General features: G+C 56.3%; 10 protein-coding genes across 10 annotated transcripts; 5 read left to right on the plus strand and 5 right to left on the minus strand.

The window, feature by feature from the left end:
- Positions 1-1,377: 1,377 nt before the first annotated feature.
- Positions 1,378-2,667, plus strand: B0I36DRAFT_210393 (uncharacterized protein; the record flags this gene model as incomplete). The annotated part of the gene is made up of 1 exon (XM_046148903.1): positions 1,378-2,667. A coding segment is annotated over one exon (1,290 nt), but the record flags the coding sequence as incomplete, so codon positions are not given.
- Positions 2,668-3,218: 551 nt separating this feature from the next.
- Positions 3,219-4,694, minus strand: B0I36DRAFT_365425 (uncharacterized protein; the record flags this gene model as incomplete). Its single annotated transcript, XM_046159132.1, has 1 exon — positions 3,219-4,694. The coding sequence occupies one exon, from the start codon at positions 4,692-4,694 to the stop codon at positions 3,219-3,221; it is 1,476 nt and encodes a 491-aa protein (XP_046008975.1).
- Positions 4,695-5,604: 910 nt separating this feature from the next.
- Positions 5,605-5,954, minus strand: B0I36DRAFT_329076 (uncharacterized protein). Its single transcript, XM_046154673.1, has one exon. It carries the CDS (start codon positions 5,859-5,861, stop codon positions 5,691-5,693), a length of 171 nt encoding a protein of 56 aa, XP_046008976.1. The 5' UTR covers positions 5,862-5,954; the 3' UTR covers positions 5,605-5,690.
- Positions 5,955-5,988: 34 nt separating this feature from the next.
- Positions 5,989-7,498, plus strand: B0I36DRAFT_329077 (uncharacterized protein). Its single transcript, XM_046154674.1, has one exon. The coding sequence runs from the start codon at positions 6,202-6,204 to the stop codon at positions 7,408-7,410; it is 1,209 nt and encodes a 402-aa protein (XP_046008977.1). The 5' UTR covers positions 5,989-6,201; the 3' UTR covers positions 7,411-7,498.
- Positions 7,499-7,718: 220 nt separating this feature from the next.
- On the plus strand, positions 7,719-9,149 carry B0I36DRAFT_329078 (thioredoxin-like protein). Its single transcript, XM_046154675.1, has 3 exons — positions 7,719-7,921; positions 7,989-8,009; positions 8,169-9,149. Exons 1-3 carry the CDS (start codon positions 7,779-7,781, stop codon positions 8,878-8,880), a joined length of 876 nt encoding a protein of 291 aa, XP_046008978.1. The 5' UTR covers positions 7,719-7,778; the 3' UTR covers positions 8,881-9,149.
- Positions 9,150-9,197: 48 nt separating this feature from the next.
- Positions 9,198-12,403, plus strand: B0I36DRAFT_293428 (uncharacterized protein). Its single transcript, XM_046151799.1, has 2 exons — positions 9,198-10,683; positions 10,748-12,403. The coding sequence occupies exons 1-2, from the start codon at positions 9,562-9,564 to the stop codon at positions 12,287-12,289; spliced, it is 2,664 nt and encodes an 887-aa protein (XP_046008979.1). The 5' UTR covers positions 9,198-9,561; the 3' UTR covers positions 12,290-12,403.
- A 3-nt stretch (positions 12,404-12,406) lies between these two features.
- B0I36DRAFT_329082 (armadillo-type protein) lies at positions 12,407-15,177 on the minus strand. Its single transcript, XM_046154676.1, has one exon. It carries the CDS (start codon positions 14,934-14,936, stop codon positions 12,504-12,506), a length of 2,433 nt encoding a protein of 810 aa, XP_046008980.1. The 5' UTR covers positions 14,937-15,177; the 3' UTR covers positions 12,407-12,503.
- Positions 15,178-15,616: 439 nt separating this feature from the next.
- On the minus strand, positions 15,617-17,314 carry B0I36DRAFT_272360 (Alpha/Beta hydrolase protein). The gene is made up of 5 exons (XM_046151310.1): positions 16,626-17,314; positions 16,481-16,538; positions 16,332-16,409; positions 15,984-16,263; positions 15,617-15,884 (listed from the first exon to the last, which is right to left on the minus strand). Exons 1-5 carry the CDS (start codon positions 17,069-17,071, stop codon positions 15,685-15,687), a joined length of 1,062 nt encoding a protein of 353 aa, XP_046008981.1. The 5' UTR covers positions 17,072-17,314; the 3' UTR covers positions 15,617-15,684.
- Positions 17,315-18,745: 1,431 nt separating this feature from the next.
- On the plus strand, positions 18,746-20,480 carry B0I36DRAFT_351735 (NACHT domain-containing protein; the record flags this gene model as incomplete). Its single annotated transcript, XM_046157039.1, has 2 exons — positions 18,746-20,401; positions 20,475-20,480. The coding sequence occupies 2 exons, from the start codon at positions 18,746-18,748 to the stop codon at positions 20,478-20,480; spliced, it is 1,662 nt and encodes a 553-aa protein (XP_046008982.1).
- Positions 20,481-24,250: 3,770 nt separating this feature from the next.
- B0I36DRAFT_375836 (family 76 glycosyl hydrolase) lies at positions 24,251-26,613 on the minus strand (the record flags this gene model as incomplete). Its single annotated transcript, XM_046160401.1, has 4 exons — positions 24,251-24,336; positions 25,038-25,897; positions 25,970-26,432; positions 26,505-26,613. The coding sequence occupies 4 exons, from the start codon at positions 26,611-26,613 to the stop codon at positions 24,251-24,253; spliced, it is 1,518 nt and encodes a 505-aa protein (XP_046008983.1).
- Between the last annotated feature and the right edge of the window lie 320 nt (positions 26,614-26,933).

Raw genomic sequence — 26,933 nt, forward strand, 5'->3', positions numbered from 1 at the left:
CTGGGCATGGTTGAAAAAGATTTCAACACGAGTACTTTGGAAACGACGGACGCATGTTGGGCAGCATACGGCGGGAAGAATCATAAGCCCCCACGCTCGCGTTGAGCATGTGACCTGCCCCAAGGGACGCAAGTGACTGCACAAGAGAACCGGATATGATGAAGGGGACAGGGGTGCAAGTGGAGGACCAGTGTCCGCCCACATGGCGCGTGCTTGGGTTGTCGGGTATGGCGGCAGTCGCGGGGCCGATCGTGATCTTGGCGGGTGCTTGGCGGAGTGAAAGGAGAGCGCAGAGAACAGGGCCACATGCGCAAGGCGACAGATATTGATGAAGACGGTTACACACAAAAAGGTGCGGTCATGCAGCTGCACAGACTGGGACTGGTGGAAGAGACAGCTGGTGAAGGTGGCACCATCACAGTTTGAATCTGGGTTGGGAATCACCCCGACCCGAGCTGTCACGGCAAGCAGATCCTGGAACGGACCCTTGGGCCCCAGAGACCCCTGAAAGCGTTGCATTTAGGCAGGCGCCCGGAGCGCCTGGAAGCCCACTGGAAGCCCACGGGGCCATGCACCAGCAGCATGTCGTCATCTGCTGCAGCAAAGCCACATGTCCACTACGGCAGGGCTTCCCCATCCCGAGCGTCCCCTTTCCCGCACAACCACCACCGCGCTGTTCAGGCAGCCCATCTGATGGACTCTTTCCCGAGGTTGCATCCAGTGATAACCACAGAGACCAGTCCCGTCCCGACCTGACCTGACCTGACCTCTGAGTCGCTCCTTTGCCCAGCAGCCACAGGCTCCGCCCCCAATCGGCACGCGCACAGGTCGTGTGTGGGCCTCGGGCTCTCTCTCCCTCTCTCCCTTCGTTTCCCGGCATCCTTCCTTATCTGCATTCTGGCCCTCACTATCATGTCCTCGTCCTTAAAAGGCAGCTCTCACGGCCGGCCCGGTGCTACCTCCTCCGCTCGCTCAACCCCGTCCTCCTCCCGAGTCCACTCCCTCGGCGCCGCCGCCGCACCCGCTACCGCCTCTTCTTCCACCTCCGCCGCTGGCCCGTCCTCGCGTCCCTCCCTTTCCTTGCCTTCACCCTCCCATTTTGCCCACTACAGCGACGACGACGACGACGACGACACGGACGACGACAGAGACACGGCACCGCTCTCCGGCCGGAAATCCATTGTCAGCAGCCGCCTGTCTCTCGACTTTGGCATCGACAGCAATGCTCAGCCGGCCCCCAAGAAGGCTGTGCAGTTCAACTTAGCCGCAGACCGGCCCACCGGCACTGCCCACGATCACCACCACCACCATCTAGGCGACGACGACGAAGACGACGACACAATGTCGGATTCCCACCGCGCCTTCCTCGATCCGAGTCGCTCCGGCACTCCTCTCTTGAAGAACGACGACTCCGACAGAGGCCGTGCCCGATACAACCACTCCAGACCAACCTCACCTCGCCCGCCGACGTCCCCTTCTTCCTCTTCTCTCCCTGTAACAACAACACCCCAAAGACCAACTTTCAGCCGCACGTCCACCATGCGCTCCCGCTCGCCGGACACGCAGGCCCGGCTGGCCGCCCGCAAGAAGTACACCTTCGCCGCCTTCTTTCTTGGCGTCTCGCTCGTCTCGTTCTGTATCCAGACAGAGCTGGCTGCCTACGTTCAGACTGACCTGGGCTGGAACAAGGCATACTGCATGCTCTACCTCACCCACGGGTCCTGGACGCTGCTCTGGCCCACGCAGCTGCTCATCCTGCGCCTGCAGAAGTGGAACATGCCCTGGCGCACTTTCTGGCGGCGGCATCTCTACATCGTGCGCTCGACCGCCCACATGGTTGCGCAACAGGACCTCGACGTCTCGCCGCACCTGGTCCGCAATGTCAGCCCCTGGCCGTACCTGATGCGCACCACTGCCTTTATTACCAGCGCGCTCACCGTGGCCGGCTTGAGCTGGTACCTGGCCGTCGACATGACGAGTCCGAGCGACCTGACCGCAATCTATAACTGCTCGGCCTTCTTCGCATACGCTTTCAGCGTGCCTCTGCTCAAAGAGAAACTCCGGCTGGACAAATCCATCGCGGTGCTCATTGCCATCGTGGGCGTCCTGGTTGTCGCCTATGGCGACTCCAAGGGAACATCCGCCTCCGACGGAGACGCCAAGTCCGCCTCGTCGCGCCTGCTAGGCAACATCATCATCGGCGCCGGGTCCGTGCTCTACGGGCTGTACGAGGTGCTCTACAAGCGCTGGGCCTGCCCGCCCGAGGGCGTCTCCGCGACGCGCGGCACCATCTTTGCCAACTGCTTCGGCTCCTGCATCGGCCTCTTCACCCTGACGGTGCTTTGGATCCCGATCCCGCTGCTGCACATGGTCGGCTGGGAGCCCTTTGAGCTGCCTACGGGCGACACGGCCTTCTGGCTCGGCATCTCGGTCGTCATGAACGCCACTTTTGCGGGCTCCTTCCTCGTCCTCATCAGCCTCACCAGCCCCGTCCTGTCCTCCGTCGCGTCCCTGCTGACCATCTTCATCGTCGCCATCACCGACTGGCTGCTCAAGGGCGAGAGGCTGAGCTTCGCGGCGCTCGCGGGCGGCGTGCTCATCATCGGCGCCTTCCTGATGCTCAGCTGGAGCACGTGGCGCGAGATGACCGAGGATGCTGAGCGCAAGGCCAGCCTGGAGCACGGCTCTCGCGGGCACGGCCACGGTCACGGCGGGGTCGGAGGGCCCGTGGACTACTGGAGCAGCGATGAGGAGAGCGACAAGGACGGTCGTCTAGACTGAGAGATGCTGGAATTTTTCAGCGAGAGAAAAAGAAAGTGGAAAACGGGGGATTCTCAGAGTTCGTGTATATATTATATATTACGCACGGCAGAGTTCTATGTACATATCTCGTCTTTCTTGGGTACACCTCGATAGAAGTTGGGGCGCTGGTTATAGATTGCCCCCTGAATGGAGTTTGGTTATTAGCGGAACTGATCTGAGAGAGACCAAATTTTTGAATTCTTTTTTTGATTGGCATGAACAGCAGCAGGGTGCTGCCAGACATTCCTGGTCTTAACCTAGACAGGCTTTGTAGGTGCCCATTTTCGAGGGGTATAATCCAATTGTGATCCTCAAGCATTGCCCATTCGCTTATCCGTAATACGAGACAAAACACTCGTTCTGGTCCTTACGCAATTACACCTAATTATACCAACATGTCCTGCCTGGACGTCGCGTCACCTCTTCACTCTGACTATCCTTCCCCGATCTTGCACTTTCCACCAGCGCACAGAACCACTTTGATGGTCCAGAGCCTGCACCGCCATGTCCCACGCCTCGGCGTCGATGGCCGCATCTCCGCTCTCAAACACCTCGAGCTCCGCCCAGTTTCGGTTGTTGACGTTGCCAAGGGTCGTGCTGACACTGCTGATGTCGCCAAAGTGCACACCCGTCACCCCGGCCCAGTCAGCAGTGGTGTCCGCGTCATCGCTGTCGCTGACTTGCCCGCTGCCGTAATGGTCCGAATCCTGCTCAGCATCAGCAGCAGCAGCAGAAGCAGCAGCGGCGGCGGCTTCGGCAGCGGCAGCAGCATTCGCGGCAGCGACCATCTTGCGAACCACGAAGCCGTAGCTCATGTCGCGCTCCATCCATAAGTCGGCTGGATCTATCTGTGACATCTCCCGACGGTCGTCGAGAAACGCTCGGCTGCCCTCCAACGGAGCCAGCTGCACATATAACCGCTTCACCCGTGGCAGGTGTCGTACAAGTGTGGCGAAGTGCGAAGATAGCGGGAACACGGCAATGTAGCTGAACTCCACGACGGACGCTGGAACCAAGGGCTGGTCGTTGGGATACTCTCCGCACCCAAGCAGAGCAGAGAGCATGGACGGTGGCTGTCGTAAAAAGAACTCATATGTACGATACACCTTGGTAGAGGAGCCCTCATTCAGAAGTAATGATGTCCACGGGCGAATCGTGAACAATGGACATACTGGCGGTCTCGCTCGCCGCGAGATGTGAAGATGGCCTCTTGTGTTGGTGCGAGTTGGCTGTGCCGCCGACCTCGAGGTATTCGGTGGTGGTGCTGGCGGCTGCGACTTTTTGGACATGCTCGAAATGTCGGTGTGAATCATGCCATCGGAGTGCCTGACCCTGGCGGGTCTCGACAGAGACAAGACATGATATGGGATACTGAAGGACCATGCATCTTCCAGAAACAGCATGCGAGACATGAATGCAGCAAGTGTAGTCGGAGGTGCTATGACTGTAAACCGCAGAGGGTCCAGGACCGAGAAGATCTGGTCGAAGAGCCACTCCAAGTCTACGGGTCGAATTTGCGGTGACAAGTCGTGCGACTCGGCATCTCTATCAACGAAGTCGACTAGAAGCGTAAACGTGGTCACGAACCGGCTCAGGCCTTGCTCTTCGAGAAACCGCAACAACGGAATAGGGTTGAGTGTGAACGCCGACAGCGATGAGACATGAGGTATCCATGCCACGTGCTCGAATAGCATAGGCAAAGCCATCGTACGCCAGGTCTTGCTCACCAGGGAAGCCTGCTTGAGGTTGACGCTCCCTGGGCTGCCTCGCAGCATGACGGCGCTAGGCTGGTCGTACAAGTTTGTCTCGGAGGGCGGGGTCGCATCCAGCCAGCTAAAGATGCTCAAGACAATCTCTGGAGGCAGAAGGTCGACGGGAGATTGGCAGGCCATGGTCTGGAACCTGGCGGTCCTCCGCGAGTCGCCGGTGAGCTCAGAGAGAGCTGGAGGCCGCGTTACTCATGTGCACCAGGCTGCTCACGAAAGGGGTGTCACTTGTGCTTGGCGGTTCGCGCTGGAGCATGTGAAGGTCTGCTTCCTCGCCAGCCCCTTTCCCGTTCGACTATGCGTGAACATAGGTCCGCCGACGCGGGAAGTGCTACTGTGCCTCAATCCTCAGGCCGTCACAAATGTCGTCTTTGGCTGGGAAAGGCGCTCGTTCCGAGAGGGCCACTGGAGAGCTACCAGGAGGGTCAACCCAAGTGTGGTTTTTTGAGCGATGAAAGGACGTGGTTTCACTCATCGGCGGTGCTCAGTCTCTGGGCTCTTTGCCGATACTAGTCAAATCAAGGCTGGAATCTGGTATCGAGCAGATATGACAAGGCCCAGCCGCGCCGAAGAATGAGAGCTTGTTGAAGTGGCTGTGGCTGTCGACGAGCGCAAGCAGTCTGAGCTTTCAGCTAGTCCTGGATTAGGTGATGGAAACCCCTAGAGAGCTCTTTGGTTGGTGTGGGGCATCTAGCCGTGGGCGGCGCAAACGCATAATAGTTGCTTGTTCTCGCAGGCGGCGAAGAGCCTCTCCCCAGGCCAATCACTTGTGACAGCAGTAGATTAGTGACGACACAGGCCGAGATCAGATAAGACAGGGAGCCCACCTGGTCTGCTCTTCTCGAAGCTTGGTTCTGTCCCTGTTGCTGTTGCTTCCCGCTCGCACTTGACCCCGTCTGGACAAGCTGGAGAGTCACTGTACGGCGGCGCGAAGCGAGTCGTGGACGGCGATCATTAATTAATTGCTGTAGGCGGGCACGGCGGGTACCACAATCCACCAGCGCCCAAGCAGCCAATCGATGCTCCACGGCTCGTCACCACACGGAGCAGGACCTCGTCCTCCTTCCGCCGCCCCGGCCGTGGGCTCTGCGTTGTCAAGCCGGAGAAGCGCTGGGCCGAAGCTCAAGCTTGCTGTGGCTGTCTGATGGTGGGGGAATCGGGACCGGGGTGCTCGCGGGACGACGAATGCGTGATGCAATGGCGGTCCAGGTCATGAGCAACGGGCAGGCACATCAATTGCAGGGTGCGCTTGCCATTACAGATGATGGACCATGAAAAGCCGAGGCAAAACATGGCAATCACAGAGATCGTTGAGCTGCCAAACTGCCCAGGTATGCGACCAACAGTGCTCGCTAACGCATTCCCTTGCAGCAATTTCAGGCCCGGCAGTGCAGGCTACGCTGCAGGCCCGCACGAGTTGTCCCCACCTAAGCCGCATGTTATCTTATCAGCCCCAGAAAAACTTCTGGAATTTCCTAGCCATCGCATCTCTTGCATTTCCTACAGGCACCTCAATCACACCCCGTCTCCAACAAAAGTGAACTTCCCGGGACCAGACAACACCGTTCAATTCAATTCCGGAGCCACTTCGTACACGACCGACCATTGCGCTGTAAGCAGTCCAGTCGCAGTCATGTCAACAGACGACGTAAGTTCCCCGGTCGAACCGGGTGACATCCACGATTCGAAAAAGCGCAAGGCCGACCTGGAGGAGATTGAAGTCGATCTCACACTCCCCGAGCCGCCGTCTAAGAAGGCGAAGCGTCTGCTCAAGAAGGGCAAGCCTTTACCCGTCAAGAAAGACAGCGATGCCGAGGAGGAGGATGAGGACGTCAAACAAGGCTTGCCGCCCAAATCCGCTGGCAAGAACGGCAAAGAGAGCAAGCGGTCAGAGCACGGCATCTGGATCGGCAATTTGCCCTTCACAGTCACCAGAGTAGAGCTGTTCAAATGGCTCGTTGAGAGCTCTGGTGGCGCCATCACAGAAGAGAGCATCACCAGAGTCAACCTGCCCACCAGCAAAATCAAGGCCCCCGGAGCCGACAAGGACGCCAAGCCGCAGAACCGGGGATTCGCGTATGTCGACTTCGACAAGGAGGCATCTGCCATCGCAGCCATGGCTCTGACCGAGACGGAGATCAGCGGGCGCAAGGTACTCATCAAGAACTCAAAGTCCTACGAGGGCCGGCCGCAAAAAGAGACCCCAGCTGCGGGTGCCCAGAACGGGACCGATGGCACGGCAGCCGCTGCTAAAAACACGATACGGAAGATCTATGTCGGGAACCTGTCTTTCCAGGTCACGGAGGACGACTTGCGGCAACAGTTTGAGAAGTGTGGCGAAATCGAGTTTGTCAAGGTTGCGACATTCGAGGACAGTGGCAAGTGCAAGGGATTCGGATGGGTCAGGTTCAAGGAGCCAGAGGCCGCCGAGTCAGCGGTCAAAGGCTTCTGCAAAATCAAGGAGGAAATTGAGACGGAGGAGGATTTCAAAGACGCCGAAGACAAGAGCGACAACGAGGATGGCGAAGAGGATGGCAACAAGGAAGCGTCCAAGCCGGAGCGGAAATACAAGACGAGGAAATGGTGGGTAAACAGGCTCAAGGGCCGCGAGCTCAAGATCCAGTTCGCCGAGGATGACCAGGTGCGGTACAAGAAGAGGTTCGGCAAGGACAAGCCGCAACCACAGAGAAGAGAGTTTGGCGGACAAAAAGGTGGTGATCGGGACGAGTCGGCACCGGGGTCGCGAGTCCCAGCTAAGCCGGCTTATGGTGAGGTCGGTGTTGCGTCGTACCTCACGGGCTCTGTGGTCAAGTCCCAGGGCAAGAAGACGACATTTGACTAGGCTGGCATTGCTAGCATTGTTGGTATTCCAAAAGCAAGAGCGATGCCCCATGACCGCCTGACCATTTGCAGCGGCGGCCATCTTCAAATATGGGTTCCACTCTTGGAAACGATGTGCAGGTGGTGTTGAGGCTGTGAATGCAAGATCGGCATCCGACTCCGCACGCGGACGCTAGACCAGCAAAGAGGCGGTTCTCGCCTTCCCCAGCTTTTTCTCCCAGAGCTCCAATGCGCTGCGGCCACCCCACTCTGGGGGGGGGGGGGGGGCTCTCCATTGCTCCGGGGAGAACCTGATCAACGACGTGCGTAATTACACTTTGAGGGCTGCTTCCGAGGTTGCTTTGAGTCTCGCTCTCCCACTCCTAAGGCATGGCTGCTTTCTCTCCCATCACCCTTCCCTTTCGCGGCTCCATACACGAACAAAACTTGCGACCGGTACCCCTCTCACCATCCACCACAATGGCTGCGTATGAATCGAAGGTGACATTTACCTTCGACACGATGTGTCCATGGTAGGTGCTCCCGTCCTGTATGGACCAGTGCTTTCTTTAGCAAAATATGCTCACGCAATTCTTGCAGGACGTATCTCGGCAAGAAGAAGTGAGTCTCTGCATTTCCGCCATACGAAGAGCAAACCTTCGCGCAGGGTCCTTTCCGGCTCGCTGTTCGAACTGGCTAGTCTCGGCACGCCAGCACGCCAGATGGAAGATCATCTGACGTGAGATCATATTGATGCTAATCACCGGCGTGGGCATACAGACTTGACCTTGCCCTTGCCAACTATGCCGCCTCCACCAATGGCCACGCACCTGTCGACTTCAAGGTCCGCTTTGCGCCCTTCCAGCTTTACCCGTCGCTCGGCGAACAGGCCCAGAGCAAGCGGGAATGGTACACCACGACCAAGTACCACGGTTCTGCTGAGCAGATGGCGCAGTTTGAGGCCGTCATGGCGTCCTATGGCGAGCCCGTGGGGATCAAATTCTCCTGGGACGGCCCAATGGCCAACACGCTGCACGCCCACCGTGTGATCCAGTGGTTCCAAGGTGTTTCGCCGGATATTAAGCCAGGGGACGACGAGGAAGACCTTTTTGACAGCGAGGACGACAAGAAGGCTGCCCAACAGAGGTACACGAAGTACGGCCCTCCTGTGGCATCGAAAATCATCAATGCGCTGTATCGGATGTACTTTGAGGAGGCGCGGCATCCGTCAAGTGCCGAGACGCTGGTCAAGGCGTGTGTCGAAGCCGGCGTGCCGGAGGATGAGGCACAGCAGGCTGTCGGGGGTGTGGACCAGCAACAACCGGGCCTGGCGCAGGTCAAGCGCAAGATTCAGATGAGCAATTCTGATGGTGTGGACAGTGTGCCGACCGTGGTGTTTGAGGGCCGGCGAAGGGATCTTACCCTCGTTGGGGCCAAAGAGGCCTTTGAATATGAGAAAGCCATGTCGACGATTGTCAAGGAGAGCAGTTAGTTTTTTCTGTGCAGGAACTGTAAGCAATAAAAGTTCCATGGTAATACAAAAAGAATCCTTCGACACTCTGACAGTTGGCCGACGTCTGACAGCGTGTGCTGCTGTGGCGCTTAATTGGCTTGTACGGACGCTGAGACAATGTTCTGGCGTTTCCAAACAGCGGTGGGCAGGTCGTTGTAAGCGGGGAGCAAGAAGGATCTACCTTGGTCTACCTTTGAGGACTTAGTAAGTAGTGCTTACAAGAAAGTATAACTATAAGTTCAGTCGTGCTTCCTCACATTCTCACCTCCGTCAACCACAAATCGATTGTACAGCATAGAAATTACCGGAGCCTCCGTGTAATGACAAGCCCTTTTCCCTTACGCGTGGACTGGCCAAATCGTGTTGTGCAAGCGGATTGTGTAAGCACGTCACTGATCGTCTTATCGGTGCCGAGACCTGCAGGCGCGGCTTCCTGCAGCAGCCGCCCAATACTTTACGCCTCCCTGCCGTCCCGCGAATAAACTCAGTGCTACTTGGATCCCTGCACGGACGTGACAGCGGAGGAGCCGGGTCAGATTGAAGACGGGGACATCGACCTCACACCTGTGCCTACAATAACTCACCGCAGGGTGTGCTACAACGAGCACAACAGACGTATCCTTTGCCATTACCAGGCTCACTAAACGGAACATCGCCAGTATGCCGCCCCAAGAGAAGAACCTCGACGAGCTCGACAGAGTCATCGACACATGGCCCATTATCGACAACCACGCTCATCCCCTGCTCAAGGCCGAGTACCTGGATAAGTACTCTCTGCTGTCCATTGCCAGCGAGGCACACGGCGACGCCCTGCCTGATCATAAGAGCAGCCTGCCTCATCTGAGAGCCACGAGCCAGCTCGCGACGCTGCTTGGCTGTGACAACAGTTGGGACCATGTAGAGGCAGCCATCCAACATGTTCGCAAGACAGATCCGGAGGCATGGACCAGAAGATGCCTTGCGGGTATCGAGACGCTGCTACTCGATGACGGGCTAGATGGCCCAGGAGAGGTGCATGGTTATGCGTGGCATGATCGCTTCACACGGAGCAAGTGCAAGCGAATCGTCCGCATAGAGACAGTGGCTCAGGACATCATCCGCACGCATTGTGCACAATATCTGCAGGACCAGACACGGTCCATCCCAGACCACGTTGAGCAGATCTTCTCTCAGTTCCAACAAGCGATCAAGCAGGCAGTGGAGGACCCAGAAGTTGTTGGCTTCAAGTCCATTATTTGCTACAGAAGCGGCCTTGACATCTCCCGGCGTGCAAGTGTCGACAAAAAAAGCGTAGCGACTGAGCTTGCGGCCATTCTTGAGGGCCACGCGAATGGTGCCGCGCCTTTCCAGAAACTCCGCCACAGTCGTCTCAATCAACTGCTCGTCCACGTGACCGCCTCGGCTATCGCTGAAGGTGAAGGCCAAAAGAAGAAGCCGTTTCAATTCCATACTGGTCTTGGCGACAACGACATTACCCTGACCCGCTCATCTCCTTCGCACTTGCAAGATTTCATCCGGGACCATCCCAGTGTGCCAATTGTGCTGCTCCATGGCGGCTACCCGTGGACAAGAGAGATGGGATATCTTGCCACTCACTACGCCAATGTCTACGCGGATATCGGCGAAGTCTTTCCCATGGTGAGTCGCCACGGCCAAGAGTCGATCTTGAGGCAGATCCTCGAGTTGTGTCCTTGGACCAAGGTACTGTGGAGCACAGACGGCCACTGGTTTCCCGAGACTTACGTCCTTGCCACCATTCAAGCTCGGAACGTATTCAAATCGGTAAGTGGTATCTGAAAGCTGCAGGTTCTCGAACATCAGGCCGTCATCTAACTCATCTCAAAAGGTTCTCGGAGACTTGGTGCACCTGGGTGACTTGAGCCAGGCACAAGCAATCCAGCTTGTCAAGGATGTCTTCTTCAATAACTCAAACAAGCTGTACGACTTGCATATAGAGAGTCCAGGCGCTGTGCAAGCTCCTACCGTTGCAGCGCAGCATACAGACCTCACAGGCTCTGTAGCTTTGTGTCACACTGAGCGACCATCATTCATACAGCAGTTGCGCAACCTGGGCCCAAAATGGCTCCGTGTATATTGGCACGACTACACCTCCAGCGCGCGGTGCATGCTCGTGCCAATGGGAAAAGTCTGGAAAAGTCTCGAGCGAGACGGACAATTCTCTGTGGCCATCACCAAGGCTTCTTTGGGAATACTGCAAGTGGACATGTGTGCACCTGGGGTAACTGGTACGGGAATGTACCGATTCAACGTGGACTGGACAACCATGAAGGCAGGTCCGGTCACTGATCATGTTAGTTGCTTTGGGCACTTCACGGACGACGGGGCTGAGGTGCCTCTATGCCCACGGACCTTGCTCCGCAACACTCTTCGCCAAGCCGCTGGTGCTGGCCTGTCTTTCCTGATTGGCTTTGAAATTGAGTTTGTCGTTATGCAGAGGACGACCAACTCATCTGGCAATGATGCCTATCAGACTCTGCCGAATGATGGCCACGCATGGGGCATGTCCCGCGTCCTCGCCGACTGGGGCCGCGACGGGAGTTTCAGAACGGCTGTGGACGAGATCATGGATGCCTTGGACCACGCAGACATTTCGATCGAGGCCTTCCATCCAGAGAGCGCTCCCGGTCAGTATGAGATCGTACTATCAGCCCTGCCGCCCATGGAAGCATGCGACACTCTTCTGCATGCCCGGCAGATCATCGAATCTGTAGTAGCACGCCACGATTTCCGAGTCACCTTGCACCCAAAACCGTTCCCGCGGGCGTGTGGCACTGCAACTCACATGCATTTATCAGTCACTTCTAAGAACGACGGCAGCAAAGCCGATGCGGAGCGAACATACAAACTCTTCTATGGGGGCATCATGGACCACATGGCGGCCATCCTGGCTGTCACGTACCCCAGCCCGGCAAGCTACGAGCGCATGGTGGACAGCTTCTGGGCCGGGGGGCGCTGGATCACCTGGGGCACGCAAAACAAGGAGGCGCCTCTGCGCCAGTGCGAGGGCAGTCACTGGGAGTTCAAGACCATGGACGGCCTGGCAAACCCGTACTTTGCGGTCACGGCGGTCCTGTCGGCCGGCCTGGACAGTATACTTCGCACCAAGACGAGTGTGGACAATTGGGGAGACTGCAAAGGGGACCCGGCCAAGCTGAGCGATCTGGAAAGAAAAGAGCTGCGCATTACCAAGATGTTTCCTGCGAACCTGCCCGAGGCCCTGCGAGCCCTCGAAAAGGACCAGGCTGCAACCGGTTTCCTGTCCAGGGACTTTGTGGAGAGATACGTAACGGTCAAGGATGCCGAGGTTGGACTTTTGAGCGGACTGAGTGACGAGGAGCGGCGTACGTGGATTATAGCGAGATATTGAATGGAGGTGGTAGTATTGCACTAGGACGCGCTCCTCAATGATACCTACCACCAACCATACAGACAATGTCACGGGCAAAACGTCCATCGGTAGCAACTAAGGTCTCTTCAATACAAACAGCGCTTAGATATCTAGGGTATATATGTGACACATTCCGTCTATGCAGATCTGGGCCCTCGCGCAGCGACCCGTAATCCTGTTTTCTCCTCCGGGTCTACCACCCATCGCCCCACCCGTCGTCATCGTCCCCAGTGTCCTTTGGCTTCATATCGATCTTCTTGGCAACCACTGGCTTCGGCTTACTCGCTGCCGTGGTCGTGGGCTTCTTCGCCACCGTCGTGGACGACTTGCCGAGCCCCTTGGGAAGGGGCTTGCCGACACCGCCAGTCTTCTTGGCCGACTGCGCGGCCAGCCAGCCCGCGAAATCTGGCTCTGAGCCATCATCGATGCCCAGGCCGCTACTCGTGCTTGGTGCCGCCGACGTTGTGGACTTCTTCTTTGTCGCAGTGGTACCGCTTGTCGTGGTCGTTGTTTTGGGCGTGCTGCTGGAACCGCTGTTGTTGTCCTCGTCATCATCCATGTCGCCCATCTCGCCCCACGCATCGCCGAAGTCCGCATCCTGATCGTCGTCGTCATCGACAGGATCCTTGAAGTACTCGGCCGCCGCAGCGCCGGGAGGTGGGGATGCGAGTGACAGCGAGGAAGGCTGCGGGGACTTGACGGCCTGTCTGTGCAGCGCGGACGCCGACGCCGAGGACATGCTGGGCGTGACCTTTCTGTCAGACCCGGCGAGGGACGGGGAGCCGGGCATCGAGGACGACGCGGATGCGGTGCCATTGGTGGCCGCGGTCTGCTCCATCTGTCCCGCTGCGGCAGAGATTTGGTTGGTGAAGGATGAGATGGCCCAGCCAGCCCAGGACGCGGCCTGGCTCGGCTGCGGCGTGCTCATGCGCGGGCCGGCGGGCTCTGTCGTTGGTTGCGTGGCAGTCACGGGGATCACGGTGTCGGGCATCTTGGCTGCCGCCTTGCGGATCTTGGCCATGTACACTTCCATGGCCTTGTTGGCCTGGTCGCGCACGAGCTTCTCCTTGTCCAGCAGGGATGGGCAGATTACGGGAAGTAGCTTGGCCGCGCAGTCCTCGTCGGAAAAGTGCTCCGAGGTCGCGGACAAGGCCATCAGCGCGGCGTTACGCGCATGGACAAAGGGGTCGCGCAGCGATCGGGAGAATGCCGCGATGAGTACCTTGGATCGGGTCGAGTTGGATAGGTTCTTGGCAATCTTGCCGAGGCAGATTGTCGTGTTTGTTCGGATGCCAGGCTGCTCGTCGTTGGCCGTCTTGGCGAGGTACTTGAGCAGTTCGCCGTTGATGGTGCGGTCCGAGAGCTTCCCGATGACGACGAGCACGCTCTTGAGTGTCTGCTCCCGTACCACGGGTGCAATGTCGGTGAAACCTGAGACCAGCTGCGGGAAGATCTTGTCGTTGACGACTTTCTGCGGCAGTCTGTCAATCATGAGCGGGAGGCTGTCCAAGAGACAAACGCGAATAGCGCGGTCTGGGTTCGCAAACAGGCGGATAATCACGGGTTGTACCCGGGTCTCAAAGTCGTCGTTTGTAAGTTTTGTGGAGATTTTGACAACGACGCCCAACGCCTTGGGTCCTCCGCCACCATATTCGACAGACTTGAGCAGTTCAGGCAGGACTTTCATCTTGAAGAAGTCTTCCGGAAAGTCATCCTCTACCTGATCGAGGTCATCTAAAAACTCGGCTCTCTCCTCTTCCGTCTTCACACCCAGGTTATCGATGCCCTCAGTGAGCTTGATGAGTGAGGTGTCGAAAAAGCTGCCCGCCCGCTGCCCTTGCTCCAAGAACGCCTTGACTGTGATTCGTGCCTTTGGGTTGGCATTGACAAGCCTCCTGTAGCTGGCATGCATCGTCGGCGGGACGCCCTTTGTCTGTCCTGCCTGGTCTGGCCCCGGAAAATCACCGTTGAAGACTTCATAGATGAGCGTGCCAAAGTTGTAGCTATCCACCGCCGTATGTGGGCTCTTCTTGATCGCGTCCCATCCAGACCGCGCAAGCTCCGGCGCCGTGTAACGCCCGGAATCCGGTACCAGGCTTCCGTAAGTATATATCACCGCATCGTCGTCCTTGACGTTGCTGAGCACCTCGAACCCGCTGAGCTTCCACTCGCCACTCTCCGAGGTGTATATTGACGCCGCGCGGAGGCTGCCGTGTATCGAAGACCCTTCGTCGTTGATAAACTTGACGGTGCGCGCGACGCTGTGCAGGCCCCATTTGATCGTCTCTGGGCTCAAGCTCTTGCGCTTGACGTGCCATCGCAGCGGGATCAGGCGTTCGGTGGCGATGTAAATGTATGTGTCGGTCTCGACGGCGTCGAGAACTTTGACGACGCCCGGGTGCCGCATAGTGCGCAGTTTCTTGAGCGCGTTCTTCGCAAGAGGGAGGCGTGACTTGTTGGCGACGCAGTCGAACGAGAAGATGCTGCAGTCGGAGCCGTCCTCGCGGCGGGTGCCGTTGTAGAGCGTCCATATCGAGGCGTCGATGTCGACCTTGTCGCCGAAATTGTACGGGAATGGCGGGCCGCGCTCGATGGCCGAGGCCACGGCGGACTTGAGAAAGTTCATTGTGAGAAAGTTCGACACCCAGATATGAAACCGTGTGGCTCTTGAACGAGCCCGATGGTGATTTTCTAGACAAGGGGCAAGGTGATCCAGCCAGCACCAAGCTTGAGACAAGAATTTAGGAGCTGCTGCTCAGGATGTGCGTCGTGGTGAGTATGTTGGAGCTGCTGCAGGGTGTTGCAGGAAAGCGACAGGGTCCTGCTGTCGCGTCTTGTTGCCTGCAGGCAAAGGAGTGGTGTTCGGGTGAAGCTGCCTTGGAAGAGTGAACACATTGTCAAGATCCCCGCGATGGCGCGCAGCTGTGAACAACGCGGCAGCACCACCCCTGGCTTGTGAGTGCCCCGCACCAAAGTACCCCTGCCGTTGTGGCCCTGAATGGATCGACTTACACAGCAGCCAGGCCACCTTAGTCTTTGAGGGTCTTTCAGCATGGAAATTCTTTCAAGGTCCAAGCCAGTGGACGGCCTTCCGAAATGTGAGGAATGGTTTTGTATGAAAGAGGAGTCTCCATCTCCAAAGTCCATAGTTCAGGAGACGGCAATTCTTCACTGGTCTCCGAGCGCACCAGAAATCAATGCAAATCTGCCTAGCGTTTCAAACGGTTCCCTTTCAGGGCTGTACAAACGTACACAGAAACATATCAAACTCCAACCATGAACACGTTGCGTGCTGAACTCTCTTACTACAGGTAAAATATAATGATGGTTCTCACTAAACAGCGCGTTTCCACTGAATGACCACGCGGGCTAGTCTAATCTGTATACTTCCGGATGAAGTCGAGCAGCGTGCTATAGTACTCGTCCACTTGCTTGAAAGCCTGGGGAAAGAAATATATACAATGCGGCAGGCCGCCGTATACAGTGAGCGATACATCGTTACCGGCTGCTTTGGTCGCTTCCGCAAACGCGATGCCCTCATCTCGTAATGGATCGCAGCCTGACGCAGTGATCCCTGCACGCCAACCCCAGGCAAAGTCAGTTATGATTCATTAATGAAAACGCTCCTCACCCAGGAGCAAAAGGTGCAAAGGAAATTCCGAAGGACACTCACTCAGCGGAGGCAGTCCTCCAAGATTGTCCGAAAGCAGGGGCGAGTGCCGCCAGTCGGGTTTGCGGTCCTCCTCGCGGAGATACGTATCCCAGAAGAACTCCATGCGTTGCGTGTTGACCAAGCCGGCCTTTTCGTTTTGTCGATAGCTCAGCAGCTCGTAGTTGTCCTTGTTGGGCACCTGATCAAAGAACTTGGGGTGGCAGGTCGCCGGAAAACCGAGGTTGACGGCCTTGATTCCGGTCAGGCCCTCGTCGCGGGCTTGCAGGGCGACGACGGCAGTCTTGATGACGTTAGCTTGTTATTCATGGGCGAGCATCGTAGGCTCGTGGGAGAAAGCGTGAAACTTACAAGATTGGCACCACCGCTGTTTCCTACCAGGATGATCTTCTCAGGGTTGATCCCCAGCTTATCGGCGTTTGCCTTGCACTTTCGTATGAGGTGTTGTCAGTAACCAAGTGCTATGGTTGTCTTGAAATTCTCCCAAATTGTTGACATACCCATTTTAGTCCATCGTAGCAGTCCTCCAACGGAATCGGGAACTTGTACTCGGGAGCCCTGTCAAGACGGCGGCAAATTTCAGTCATACCGGTTCTGCTCAAACCACAAAGAACAAGGAAGAGAGAGGTACAATGAACAACTTACATCCTGAAATCCACACTGACAACAACAACATTTCCCAGCGCTCCAATGCTCCGGTTCTCGCCCTCCTCAACCTCGTGCCCGCACACGACCCACCCGCCGCTATGTATCCGATACACGAGCGTCGCGTCCGGCTTCACATTCGGCGCCTTGTAAATCTGCAGCCCGATCTCGGTACCGTCCCTTGCGGGGAATTTAGACTGGCTGATGACCACGTCTTTGCCTGGCTCGGGGCAGTTCGCGGGCAGCGATAAAGGTGAGGCGAGCCAGGCCTGTTTGAAGTCGGAGATGGACACCTCGGGGGCCCAAATCGGTGCCATCGCGGTCTCGACAGCGTCGACCATGCCCGCCCATACTGGGTCTGGATCCGAGTAGTGCCTGTTCTTAGGACCGGGGGTGAAGGGCGCTGTGGTGTCGGTGTATTCGGGAGTGGATTTTAGGTATACCATTTCTGCGGTGCTTCGATTCAGTTTTGCTGTCCGATTCCTGGTGTTATGGTTCTGGTTGTGAAGGGTTGGGTTTTGCCGTCGTCGCGATGGTGTAGCGACACTCCCGGAAAGAGAGAAACCGAAAAATAAAAGTCAAGACAACAAAATCGAATGCAAGGCACCAACCTAGATACAAAGGAATGGCCCCTCTAACAGCAGACCACCCGAGATACCGGTACCCTTAAATATAGCCATTTGCCCAACACACTATTACCCCAATTCTAAGAAGAAGAAGCGAAGCGGGCGCCATGCCGGAAAACGCTTGCCAAACAGGCGGATCTGGGGTAGAAGTGAGGGGATGCCCCACAGCTCGCCAGAAGGCCGAAAGTTGGGGTATACCCCGTCTTCAAAGTATTTGCTTCTCGTCGACTGACCTCATCGAGACTATCAAACCAGATTTATAGGCAACATTAAGGTGAATAAGAATATGATTATGTTTTGTGCTCGTCCGCACAAGATCCCGTTTAGATTGTGCGCTGCACTTAACATCACGTCCTCGTGGTTCGTGACCGCCAGGCCCTCCACATACGTCCGTTTCGTTGGTTCCAAAGCTATACTTCTTTGCAAGGCGTCTAAAATGAGCTACAGAGATGCGAATCCTAGAAGTATCATCGCAAGTAGGAACCAGTGCATCACTTGATACGTACAAGAAAATGCGCGCTCAGCAACCTTGCCAATGATGCCGTGACACGCAAGACCCTGAAAGCGCGACCCCAATAGTGTTACCCCACCATGCTCAGACCCTGACTGTTCGGTAAAGATTTCCCGGTATGCGCGAGGTCTTGGTAGCCCAGTAACATTGTTTCCAGCTATTGCGAATGATCGATGGCCCACCCCAGCCTGCTGGAGTCCAGCTGGACCTTTTCCACGGCCGCGAGTACGGTGATTTAGTCCCAGAAAGAACGCTGTTGTATTCAATGGACTGTTAGACCCGACCCGCGCCAACGACAATTGAGCGTTTGGGCCGGGACCCTTCACCTTCAATAAACTAAGCAGATCAGTTTCCGGCACGATCACATACCAGCACCGTGACCTCCCGCTGTGTTCCCGCGGGAGACATCTGCGACGCACGGCAGGCAGACTTCGTGCATGTCTAAGACAACGCTGCGGAGATCGCTGAAGGACGTGCTTCAGCAATACTGCTGCTGCTCCAATGAAAATATGACGTGAAACAAACATCATAGGTTTCATTGCGGGATACGTTGGACTACCAAGTAACCAGACTAATGTAAGCAATTTGCCTACGCGGGACCATGGAATGGGGCTCTTGAGTGCACCTCCCATCATTCATGTTTTTTCCCTTTGTAAATTCTACCTAGGTAACTAGCCCCCGATATCCTCAACTGGATGTTCCGTGAGCATTGCTGCCTCCTTCTGGCATGTCCAAAATGTCGCTGAACAGGGGCCAGGCTTCTTCGAGGTGTTGATGCCTAAAGCACACCAAGATTGCATGCGAACAAGGCTCTCAGTGTACTCGGACCCCAACGCTGAGTGCGCCTCGCCACCATGCATTGGCAAGGCAGAATGCCCAGCCTCGCTGTGTCGCATTCTTACCCCCCTTTCAAAAACCGGCATTCGTCTTGCAAACAAGCAAGAGCACCATGACGCTCGAAGGCACTGGCAGTCACGACCACCATGCGTCTTCTGGGGTGTCACACGGATGGGAGCCTGCGGATTACAGGGAACCTCATTGACAACATCCCACGGTACGCCATCCTCTCCCATACTTGGGGCGACGACGAACAGGAGGTGAACTTGCGCGACATCCAAGATGGCACGGGCCAGCACAAGGACGGCTACGAAAAGCTCATGTTCTGCGCCCTCCAAGCCTCCAAGGATGGCTTGCAGTACTTCTGGGTCGATACGTGCTGTATAGATCAGAGTAACAGCACGGAGCTATACGAGGCGATAAACTCAATGTTTCGCTGGTACCAGAATGCTACTCACTGCTACGCCTACCTGACTGATGTATCCGACGCTTGCGCATCATGGCAGACAGCTTTCAGGAATAGTCGGTGGCTAACACGCGGCTGGACACTACAAGAATTGGTAGCTCCCAAGTCGGTCATTTTCTTTGCCAAAGAGGGACAACGACTAGGGGACAAGGCATCTCTAGAGATGCTCCTCCACGAGACTACCGGTATTCCAGCTGAAGCGCTCCAGGGGGCACCATTAGCCGACTTCAGCATTAACGACCGGTTCTCATGGGTGGGAAACCGCAAGACAAAACGTCCCGAAGACAAGGCGTACTGCTTGCTTGGCATCTTCGGCGTATTTATGCCCATGATATATGGAGAAGGAGAAGAAAAGGCAATGAGTCGATTGCGATGGGAGATTGGCAAAGATCTCATCAGCGACGCCGGCAAGCAGTGCCTGGCTGACTTGCGTGTGACGGATCCTCGAGACGACAAGCTGCGAATCCAAGAGACCAAAGGAGGTCTGCTAGAGCACTCATACACCTGGGTGCTACATAATCCCGGATTCCGCCAGTGGCACGATGGCGAAAGCCAGCGCCTCCTATGGGTCAGGGGTGACCCAGGGAAAGGCAAGACAATGCTGCTCTGTGGCATTATTGATCAGTTGCGCCTGAGGCCGGTCGAACACGACAAGCGGCGACTCATCGCGTTTTTCTTCTGTCAGACCACTGACGACCGCATCAACTCTGCCACAAACGTGTTACGCGGCCTGATCTTCATGCTCATCGACCAAGACGCTACCCTCCTCTCGCATCTCGAGAGGAAGTATGAGGCCGCCGGCAGGGCTCTCTTTGAAGACGTCAATGCATGGCAGGCTCTGTGCAATATCTTTGTCGACATCCTCCAAGATGCACGTCTCCACGAAGTATACCTTGCTATCGATGCGCTCGATGAGTGTGCTACAGATCTGCCGCAGCTTCTCGATCTGATTGTGCGGGTATCGCATTCAAGGTCTCGCGTCAAATGGCTCGTCTCAAGCCGCAACTGGGCACAGATTGAGGAACGACTGAGCACTGCAGCTCGGGGTCTTTCGCTAGAAGTGAACTCGACCTCGGTCGCAGATGCTGTTGAGCGCTTCATCAACCACAAGGTTGCGCAGCTTGCTCAAAAGAAGAGCTACAGTGCAAATGTCGTCATGGAAATCCATCAACACCTATCTGCAAATGCCAACGGCACATTTCTCTGGGTTGCTTTAGTGTTGCAGGAGCTCGACAAGGCACCCCGATGGAGCGTGCTACAGCGACTGAAGTCTTTCCCAGCTGGCCTCGATCATCTCTACCTGCAGATGATTCAGAATCTTCTTGAGTTTGATGGGGTCAAGCTCTGTACAGAGTTCCTTGCGGTCGTTACAAAAGCCCGCCGGCCTCTGTCACTTTCCGAATGTACAGTTCTAATTGAGGGATGCGACAGCATGTTGGTCGACCTCGAATCGTTGGAGGAACTTGTTGCATCATGCGGCTCTTTTCTCGTTATCCGGAACGACACAATTTACTTTGTACATCAGTCCGCCAAGGAATATCTGCTCCAAAAACAAGCAGCTCTGCTTTTCCCAGAAGGTCAAGCTACCGTGGATGCTCACATCTTCTTAAGGTCGATCAAAGCGATGAGCAAGATGCTGAAACGCGATATCTACGAACTACGTGACCCAGGTCTCCATATTAAACACGTCAGAACGCCGGCCTGTGACCCACTGGCCACGATCAAGTACTCATGCATATTTTGGATCGATCACTTGCTGGAGGCCGGTTCATGCCGGGGAAGACAGCATGGAGGCGATGTTCAGAATGAGGACGAGCGGACAGGTTCATGCAGACCAAATGTCTTTATTGGATCGAGGCTCTGGTTTTGTTGCGCGCTGTTCCTAACGGAACGGCGAGTTTGAAAATGCTTACACAGCATGAGACTTCTTCTCGACTCCGAGAGGTGGCCCTCGACACCTACCGTCTCCTCCAGAACTTTCGGCAGGCAATAGAGAACTGGCCACTCCAGACATACATCTCCGTTCTCGTCTTCAGCCCTACCCAGAGTCCTGTCCGCAAGCTATTTTATCAGGAACAGCCGCCATGGGTGAGGTGTCAAACGGCAATAGATGATCAATGGAGTGCGTGCGAGGCAACACTCGAGGGCCATGTCGGACCAGTCAAATCGGTTGCCTTCACGGCAGATGGGCTCCGCATAGTTTCGGCCTCGATTGACGACACAGTGAGGCTTTGGAATGTCGTCACGGGCGTATGCGAGACGACAATAGAAGGGCTCTTCGACAAGACCTTGGTAAGCCCCTCGCACGTCATCGCAGGATACCAAAAAGCCGTCAAGTTTTGGAACACCACTACCGCTGCTTGCGAGAAGGATCTCATGTGCCCGGTATGGCCCTCTAAGATGTTTGCCTGCTCGGCGGATGGACGATACATGGTCTTGCGTGCGGGTTTGTCAATGAAACTTTGGGACTCGTTCACGGGCACCTGCAAGACTGTGGGGCACTCTTTCGATGTCTTCTATTCGGCAGCTTTCTCACAAGATGGGCGGCGCGTCGTAGTTGCAACGTTAGCCAACCTTGGAATTTGGAACGTGGAGACGGGTGAATGTGTCACGGAACTCAGTGACCACGCCACTGTGTGGACAGCAGCAGCTTACTCGGCGGATGGCCTGCGCGTCGTCTCAGCATCTGAAAACGGCAATATCAAGATCTGGAATACGGTATTATCCACGTGCGAGTTGACTATCCAGGGAAAAGCCCGATCAGTGGCCTTCTCGGAAGATGGGCGACGCATTGTTGCGGGATTAGAGGACAGAACCGTCAAAATCTATGAATCCAATACCGGTATCTGTGAGGGAACTTTCAGAGGTCATACTGGGCCAGTCAACTCCGCAGCGTTCTCAGCTGACGGTCTCCGCATTGTCTCAGCATCGGACGACGGCACCGTTAGAATTTGGGACGCAAGAACGAATGCACGAGAAGAAGCACCCGTGGGCCATACTGGGGAAATAGGGTCGATCGACATTTCGTCAAGCGGGCATCAAGTTGTCACAGGCTCGCACGATGGTACTATAAGGCTCTGGAACGTCGCTACGGGCAAGTGTCAAGCAACCCTTAGAGGTCATCTTCGCCGGGTCGTCTCCGTCGCCTTCTCGCCCCTGGGGCATCGCTTGGTGTCGGCGTCAGATGACGAGACCATCAAAATCTGGGACACGGCCACGGGCACATGCGAAACTACCCTGAATGGTGCCATTCTCATCCGTTCGGCAATATTCACAACAGATGGTCAGCATGTGATCTCTGGGTCGCTCAGAGATATTGTCGGCCTCTGGAGTTTAGCGACGCGCATATGTTTCTATGGACGAACAGCTCATTCCGTTTCCAAATCCTTACTTGAGGCTACGGGTCAGATCGGGTCCTCTCACGCTATCGCAGACGAGGTTTTAATCACGGATTGGAATCCTCATCTCCCCCGCACGGCTCGCCGATTCAAACTAAGCCATGAGGGCAGTTGGGTTTCCAGCAACACAATGGATTTACTCTGGCTTCCTCCAGGCTACCGGGGTGGGAGCATTACCGAATGCAACAGTGAAGGACGTGGTACAATCGTAGTCATTGGAGGCAAGGCAGGAAGAATATGGGTCTTCCATTTCGCCAATATTGAGTCGACGTCAAGTCCCGTGCTCGGAATCAGATGATCTTGAGAGCATAAACTGTGTATAATCTCACCCTTCTCTTTATTATCCAAACTTGGATAGGATAGGATAAGAATTGTACTCCCACGCACCACTGACTTTTCGGCCCCGTCACGATTATTGCTATCTTGTTTGGCCAACGTCAACCCCTTTAAGCGGCTACTATGTGCCATGTGGCTCTCCGTGTACCGAGATACCTAGGTGGTTAGCTTAGTCGTTAGTCAGACTGACAAGTGGCTGTCGCTGGGGAATGAGCGAGCCTCTGTTGTGGTCGACCCGTCAGAGATTCCACCATCAACGTCGTTGGCGCTGTCCTGGTTGGTACTGGGGGTAGAGTACCGGCTAGCGGAGGGTAGTTATGATAAGGTGGGGGTCCTGGATTTGCCCGTCTTTGTTTGCCGTTGTTAATTGCGACGGATGGCGGTGGCCATGGTGACGATGATAATAGTCCTAGTAGCCATGCTGTTTGGGGCGTAGTCTGCTCGATTTCAGCGCCAGGAAGCGTGTTCTCAACCAATGGAGCACTCGACAGCATGTCACAGACCAGTCTCTTTCGCCGAGGAGCGTCGGAAGTCCATCAGCACAACTACCACAACATACTCTGTTGCACGATGGTCTGACTCAAACTCTCAAGTATGGGGCCATGAAGGCGAATCATTCCGGCAAGCTATGCGAGGTACCTTCAACTTTTACTTAAACATGATACATATTGCCCGAGCTTTCTCAACTCCATGTCGAGTCAATGGCCCTGAGAACCTTGCAATTCGACTTGTGATCCAGCTCATTCCAGCTCGTGGCCTGGCAGTCCTGTAGACCGGAGCCAAGATCAGTACTATGCTTGTCATCACGGGCCTCGAGGAACATACCTTGCTGCAGTAGACTGCAATCCCGCATCCCAGACATCGGGACAGCGTGCCCTCGGCGGTCCCGCACGAGCCGCACCGCTTGCCCAGGGCGCCGCTGTCGAGCAGTTTGCCCAGCTCGAGAACTCTGGCCAGGCGTCCGGATATTACCTGTATCCTCGGGTTTTTAGTCCTCTTCGTTTCCCGTATGTACGACAATGACGCAAACAACTTGTAGTGGAGAAGTTATGTAAAAGAAACACCAGAAAACAGAAAGAAAGAAAGACAGGGAAGAAAAGGAATAAGAAAAACATACCTTGACACTCTCCCCCCGCCCCTTCTCAACCCGCACGACCGCCTTCTTCCCGTCTCCCTCCCTGTCCGTCCTCACCGCGCGCGGCACCACGACCGTGTACCCCTTCTTGAAGCTCTTGAGGTTCTTCCCCATGTCGTCAAAGAGCAGCGCAAAGTCCACGCCCGTCCGGTCCGTCACGATCAGGGTCGGCTGGGTGATGGTCATGTTCTCCTTGACTTGGGCGAGGAGGTACCATTCCCCCGCCGCGGCGGTCTCACCGGTCTCGCGTGCAGATGTGCTGGTTAGTGTAGGTGAAGCTGAAGATGAAGACGCGGACGCAGATGCTGATGGTAGCTCATAAAAGGATGGGAAGACGGCAGGGGATGTGAAGTCCGGCATCTTGGTATGAGCTGCTGGGTCTTGAAATTCTCTGGGCCGACTCTTTAATGTATGATTTGAGTGGTGATGTAGATGGCTGGAGTTGTAACAATAAAGGCAGCAAGGAGTATGCAAAAGTCGAGGAGTAATAGGTGAAGAGAGATGTATGGCTGTGCTGGAGCGGTTTCATGCATGCAAGCTGCGCCCCGGGCGATGTTGAAGGTTTCAAGCTCGAGTAAATGCCCACCACCAAACATGAAACAATCCCCAAGAGCCCCCCTGTCCCCTGTCGCAGAGGTGCCGCGGGTCCGCCCGCGCGTGTGTGGAACAAACCTCAACGTCTCCACGTCTCCCCACTTCATCAATCATTCTCATGATCACAAAGTCACAACAACGTACAATACCAATCTGGTCATTTTCACAAGGTTTGGAAACAGTGGTTGTTATTCCCAAATAAAACGCTCCGTCCACGCCAAGATTGCCCGAAAAACATATCAAAATGACATACACCAGCCCTCGAGACAAATCCCCAGCTCACCCGATATGCGCAGGCAGCGGAGGCAGCATCTTCCTGAGCTTTGCCGGCATCCTCCCCTTCTCGCTATACTCGACCTCCTGACCCGACGTGGCACCATACGGGCCAGCACCGCTCGCGCCCGACACGAGCATCGTCCCGCCAGCTCCAGCTCTGCCCATCCCCGCCAGACCAGCACCGGCCTTTGTCCCGGCAACAATACCACCCGCAGAGCCCTGGCCCCAGTCACCCATCATCCACGCGTAGATGGCGGCCATCAGCGCCACAAAGACGACCGTCGCGATCCCCGCGCCGGCCCTGTCGCCCGTGGTCACGGGAAGGTCCGCCGACGACGCCGGGTCGCTCAGGTGCACGCTCGTCGACCCGGCGCTGGGGTCGCTCGGGCTCGTGCCCCCGTCCGAGCTGGTCAGCGGCGCCTCGGGCGCGGCCCCTTGCTGGACGAGCAGCGACGACACGGCGCCCAGCACGTCCATCGTCTGCCCGGCCCCGACGCTGCCGTCAAACTTGCCCGAGCTCCACTGGAACCCGCACTCGCGTCCCGTGCTCCCGCCCGTGCACTGCGCCACCGCCGCCTTGGCCGACGTCTGGAGGATCGGGAGGATCGTCGACGCCGTAAACGGCGCGAGCTGCGTCATCTGCGTGAGCCAGCGGGCCGTGTACCCTTTGAAACTCAGCATGTCGGTGGTGCAAGACATGATGGGCTCACACGACGCCTCGTACGCGATGCCGTTGGGGAAGAAGTCGCGGATCGTGCCGTTGAGGAGGTTGGTGATGCGCGTCTCCCACAGCTCCGGCGTCGAGTTGTTGTCGTGCGCGCTGCTGGCCGACGTCCAGTTGTACATGTGCGCCGCGCCCAGCAGCAGGATCGCGTTGTTGTACGAGAACTGCGCCTTGTTGATGTCGGTGCAGTTGGTGCCCACGTGCGCCCCGTCAAACACCCGGTTGTCCTTGCTGATGAAGCCCACGCTCTCCATCCAGTTCCATGTCTCGTCCGCCCACTGCGCCGCCGTCTGGTTGTTGAGGTACCGCGCCAGCCGGGCGCCCAGGTTGAAGAAGCAGCCATTGGCGATGGAGTTCTTGTAGTCGTATCTGTGAGAGAACAGAGAACGACGGTAAGCCTATGGTTTGTGTCTTGTGAGCACACGAGGAGAACAGACTTACCCATTGTTGTACCAGGGGATTTGCCATCGCAGACCACCGCCGCATGTCTTGTCATGCCGATCAGGCTCGGCCTGCGTGTTGAAAACGGCCTGCGCGAGGGCCAGCCACCCGGGCGACCCCTTTGGCGGGTTCGGAAAGTTCTGCTCGGCAGCCTGCATGGCCGACATGCCCCAGAAGGCCTGGTCGTCGTTGCCCAGAGACGCAGTCCAGTTGGGTGGCATGTAGTCGTTGTTGGGCCCCGTCTGGAAGAGCATTCCTTGCATCACTACGTCGTTGTAAGTGTCGTCCCCGGTGTAGTGCCAGTAGTCCATCATGGCGCCCCAGAGCGCACCACCTTCCCACCAGTAATACGGCCCGGCCGGTGGGGGGCCTGGCAAGATGCCTGGGACTTGTCCAGACTCGTTGCCATTGTAGTTGAGCATCAAATCGTAAGCCAGTGTCTTGGCCGAGGTTTTGATGTCATCTGATTTCCCCGGTGTTAGTCTTGGCAGAGCGACTGCCATTTCGGTGCAAGTGTGTGTAAGTCAACACTTACCGACGGAATCAATCTGGTAATATTGCGCTGCATCCGTCAATCCTGCAAGACCGAGCAGGACGGCGCACACAGTCGCAGCGCATGATTTCGTGGCGGCCTTGCAGGCCATCGTTGAAGGTGTCTGTCGTCTGGTGCACTGCAAAAAGCAGGGTCGAGCGGCAAAGTACCTGGTAAGAGTTGCAGACAAGAGGAAATCGGGTTTTAGCAAGACCTGCAACCCCGATTGCAGACAAAGCCTGAGATTATACGGAATGTGCAGTGCTCTCGGAAATAAATGGCCTGGTGTTGGTTGTTGCTGGCCCGGCTCCAGGATCCGGTCTATGACGGAAGGGCGAGAGGAGACGATGGGAAACGAAGAACAGATGACCCGGGCTCCAACCCTCTTCGTTTTGAGAACCTAGAAAGTTGCAATACTGCCTTGAACCCCGC

The sequence above is a fragment of the Microdochium trichocladiopsis genome, assembly GCF_020744255.1.
Source record: "Microdochium trichocladiopsis strain MPI-CAGE-CH-0230 chromosome Unknown B0I36scaffold_8, whole genome shotgun sequence".
Lineage (NCBI taxonomy): Eukaryota > Fungi > Ascomycota > Sordariomycetes > Xylariales > Microdochiaceae > Microdochium > Microdochium trichocladiopsis.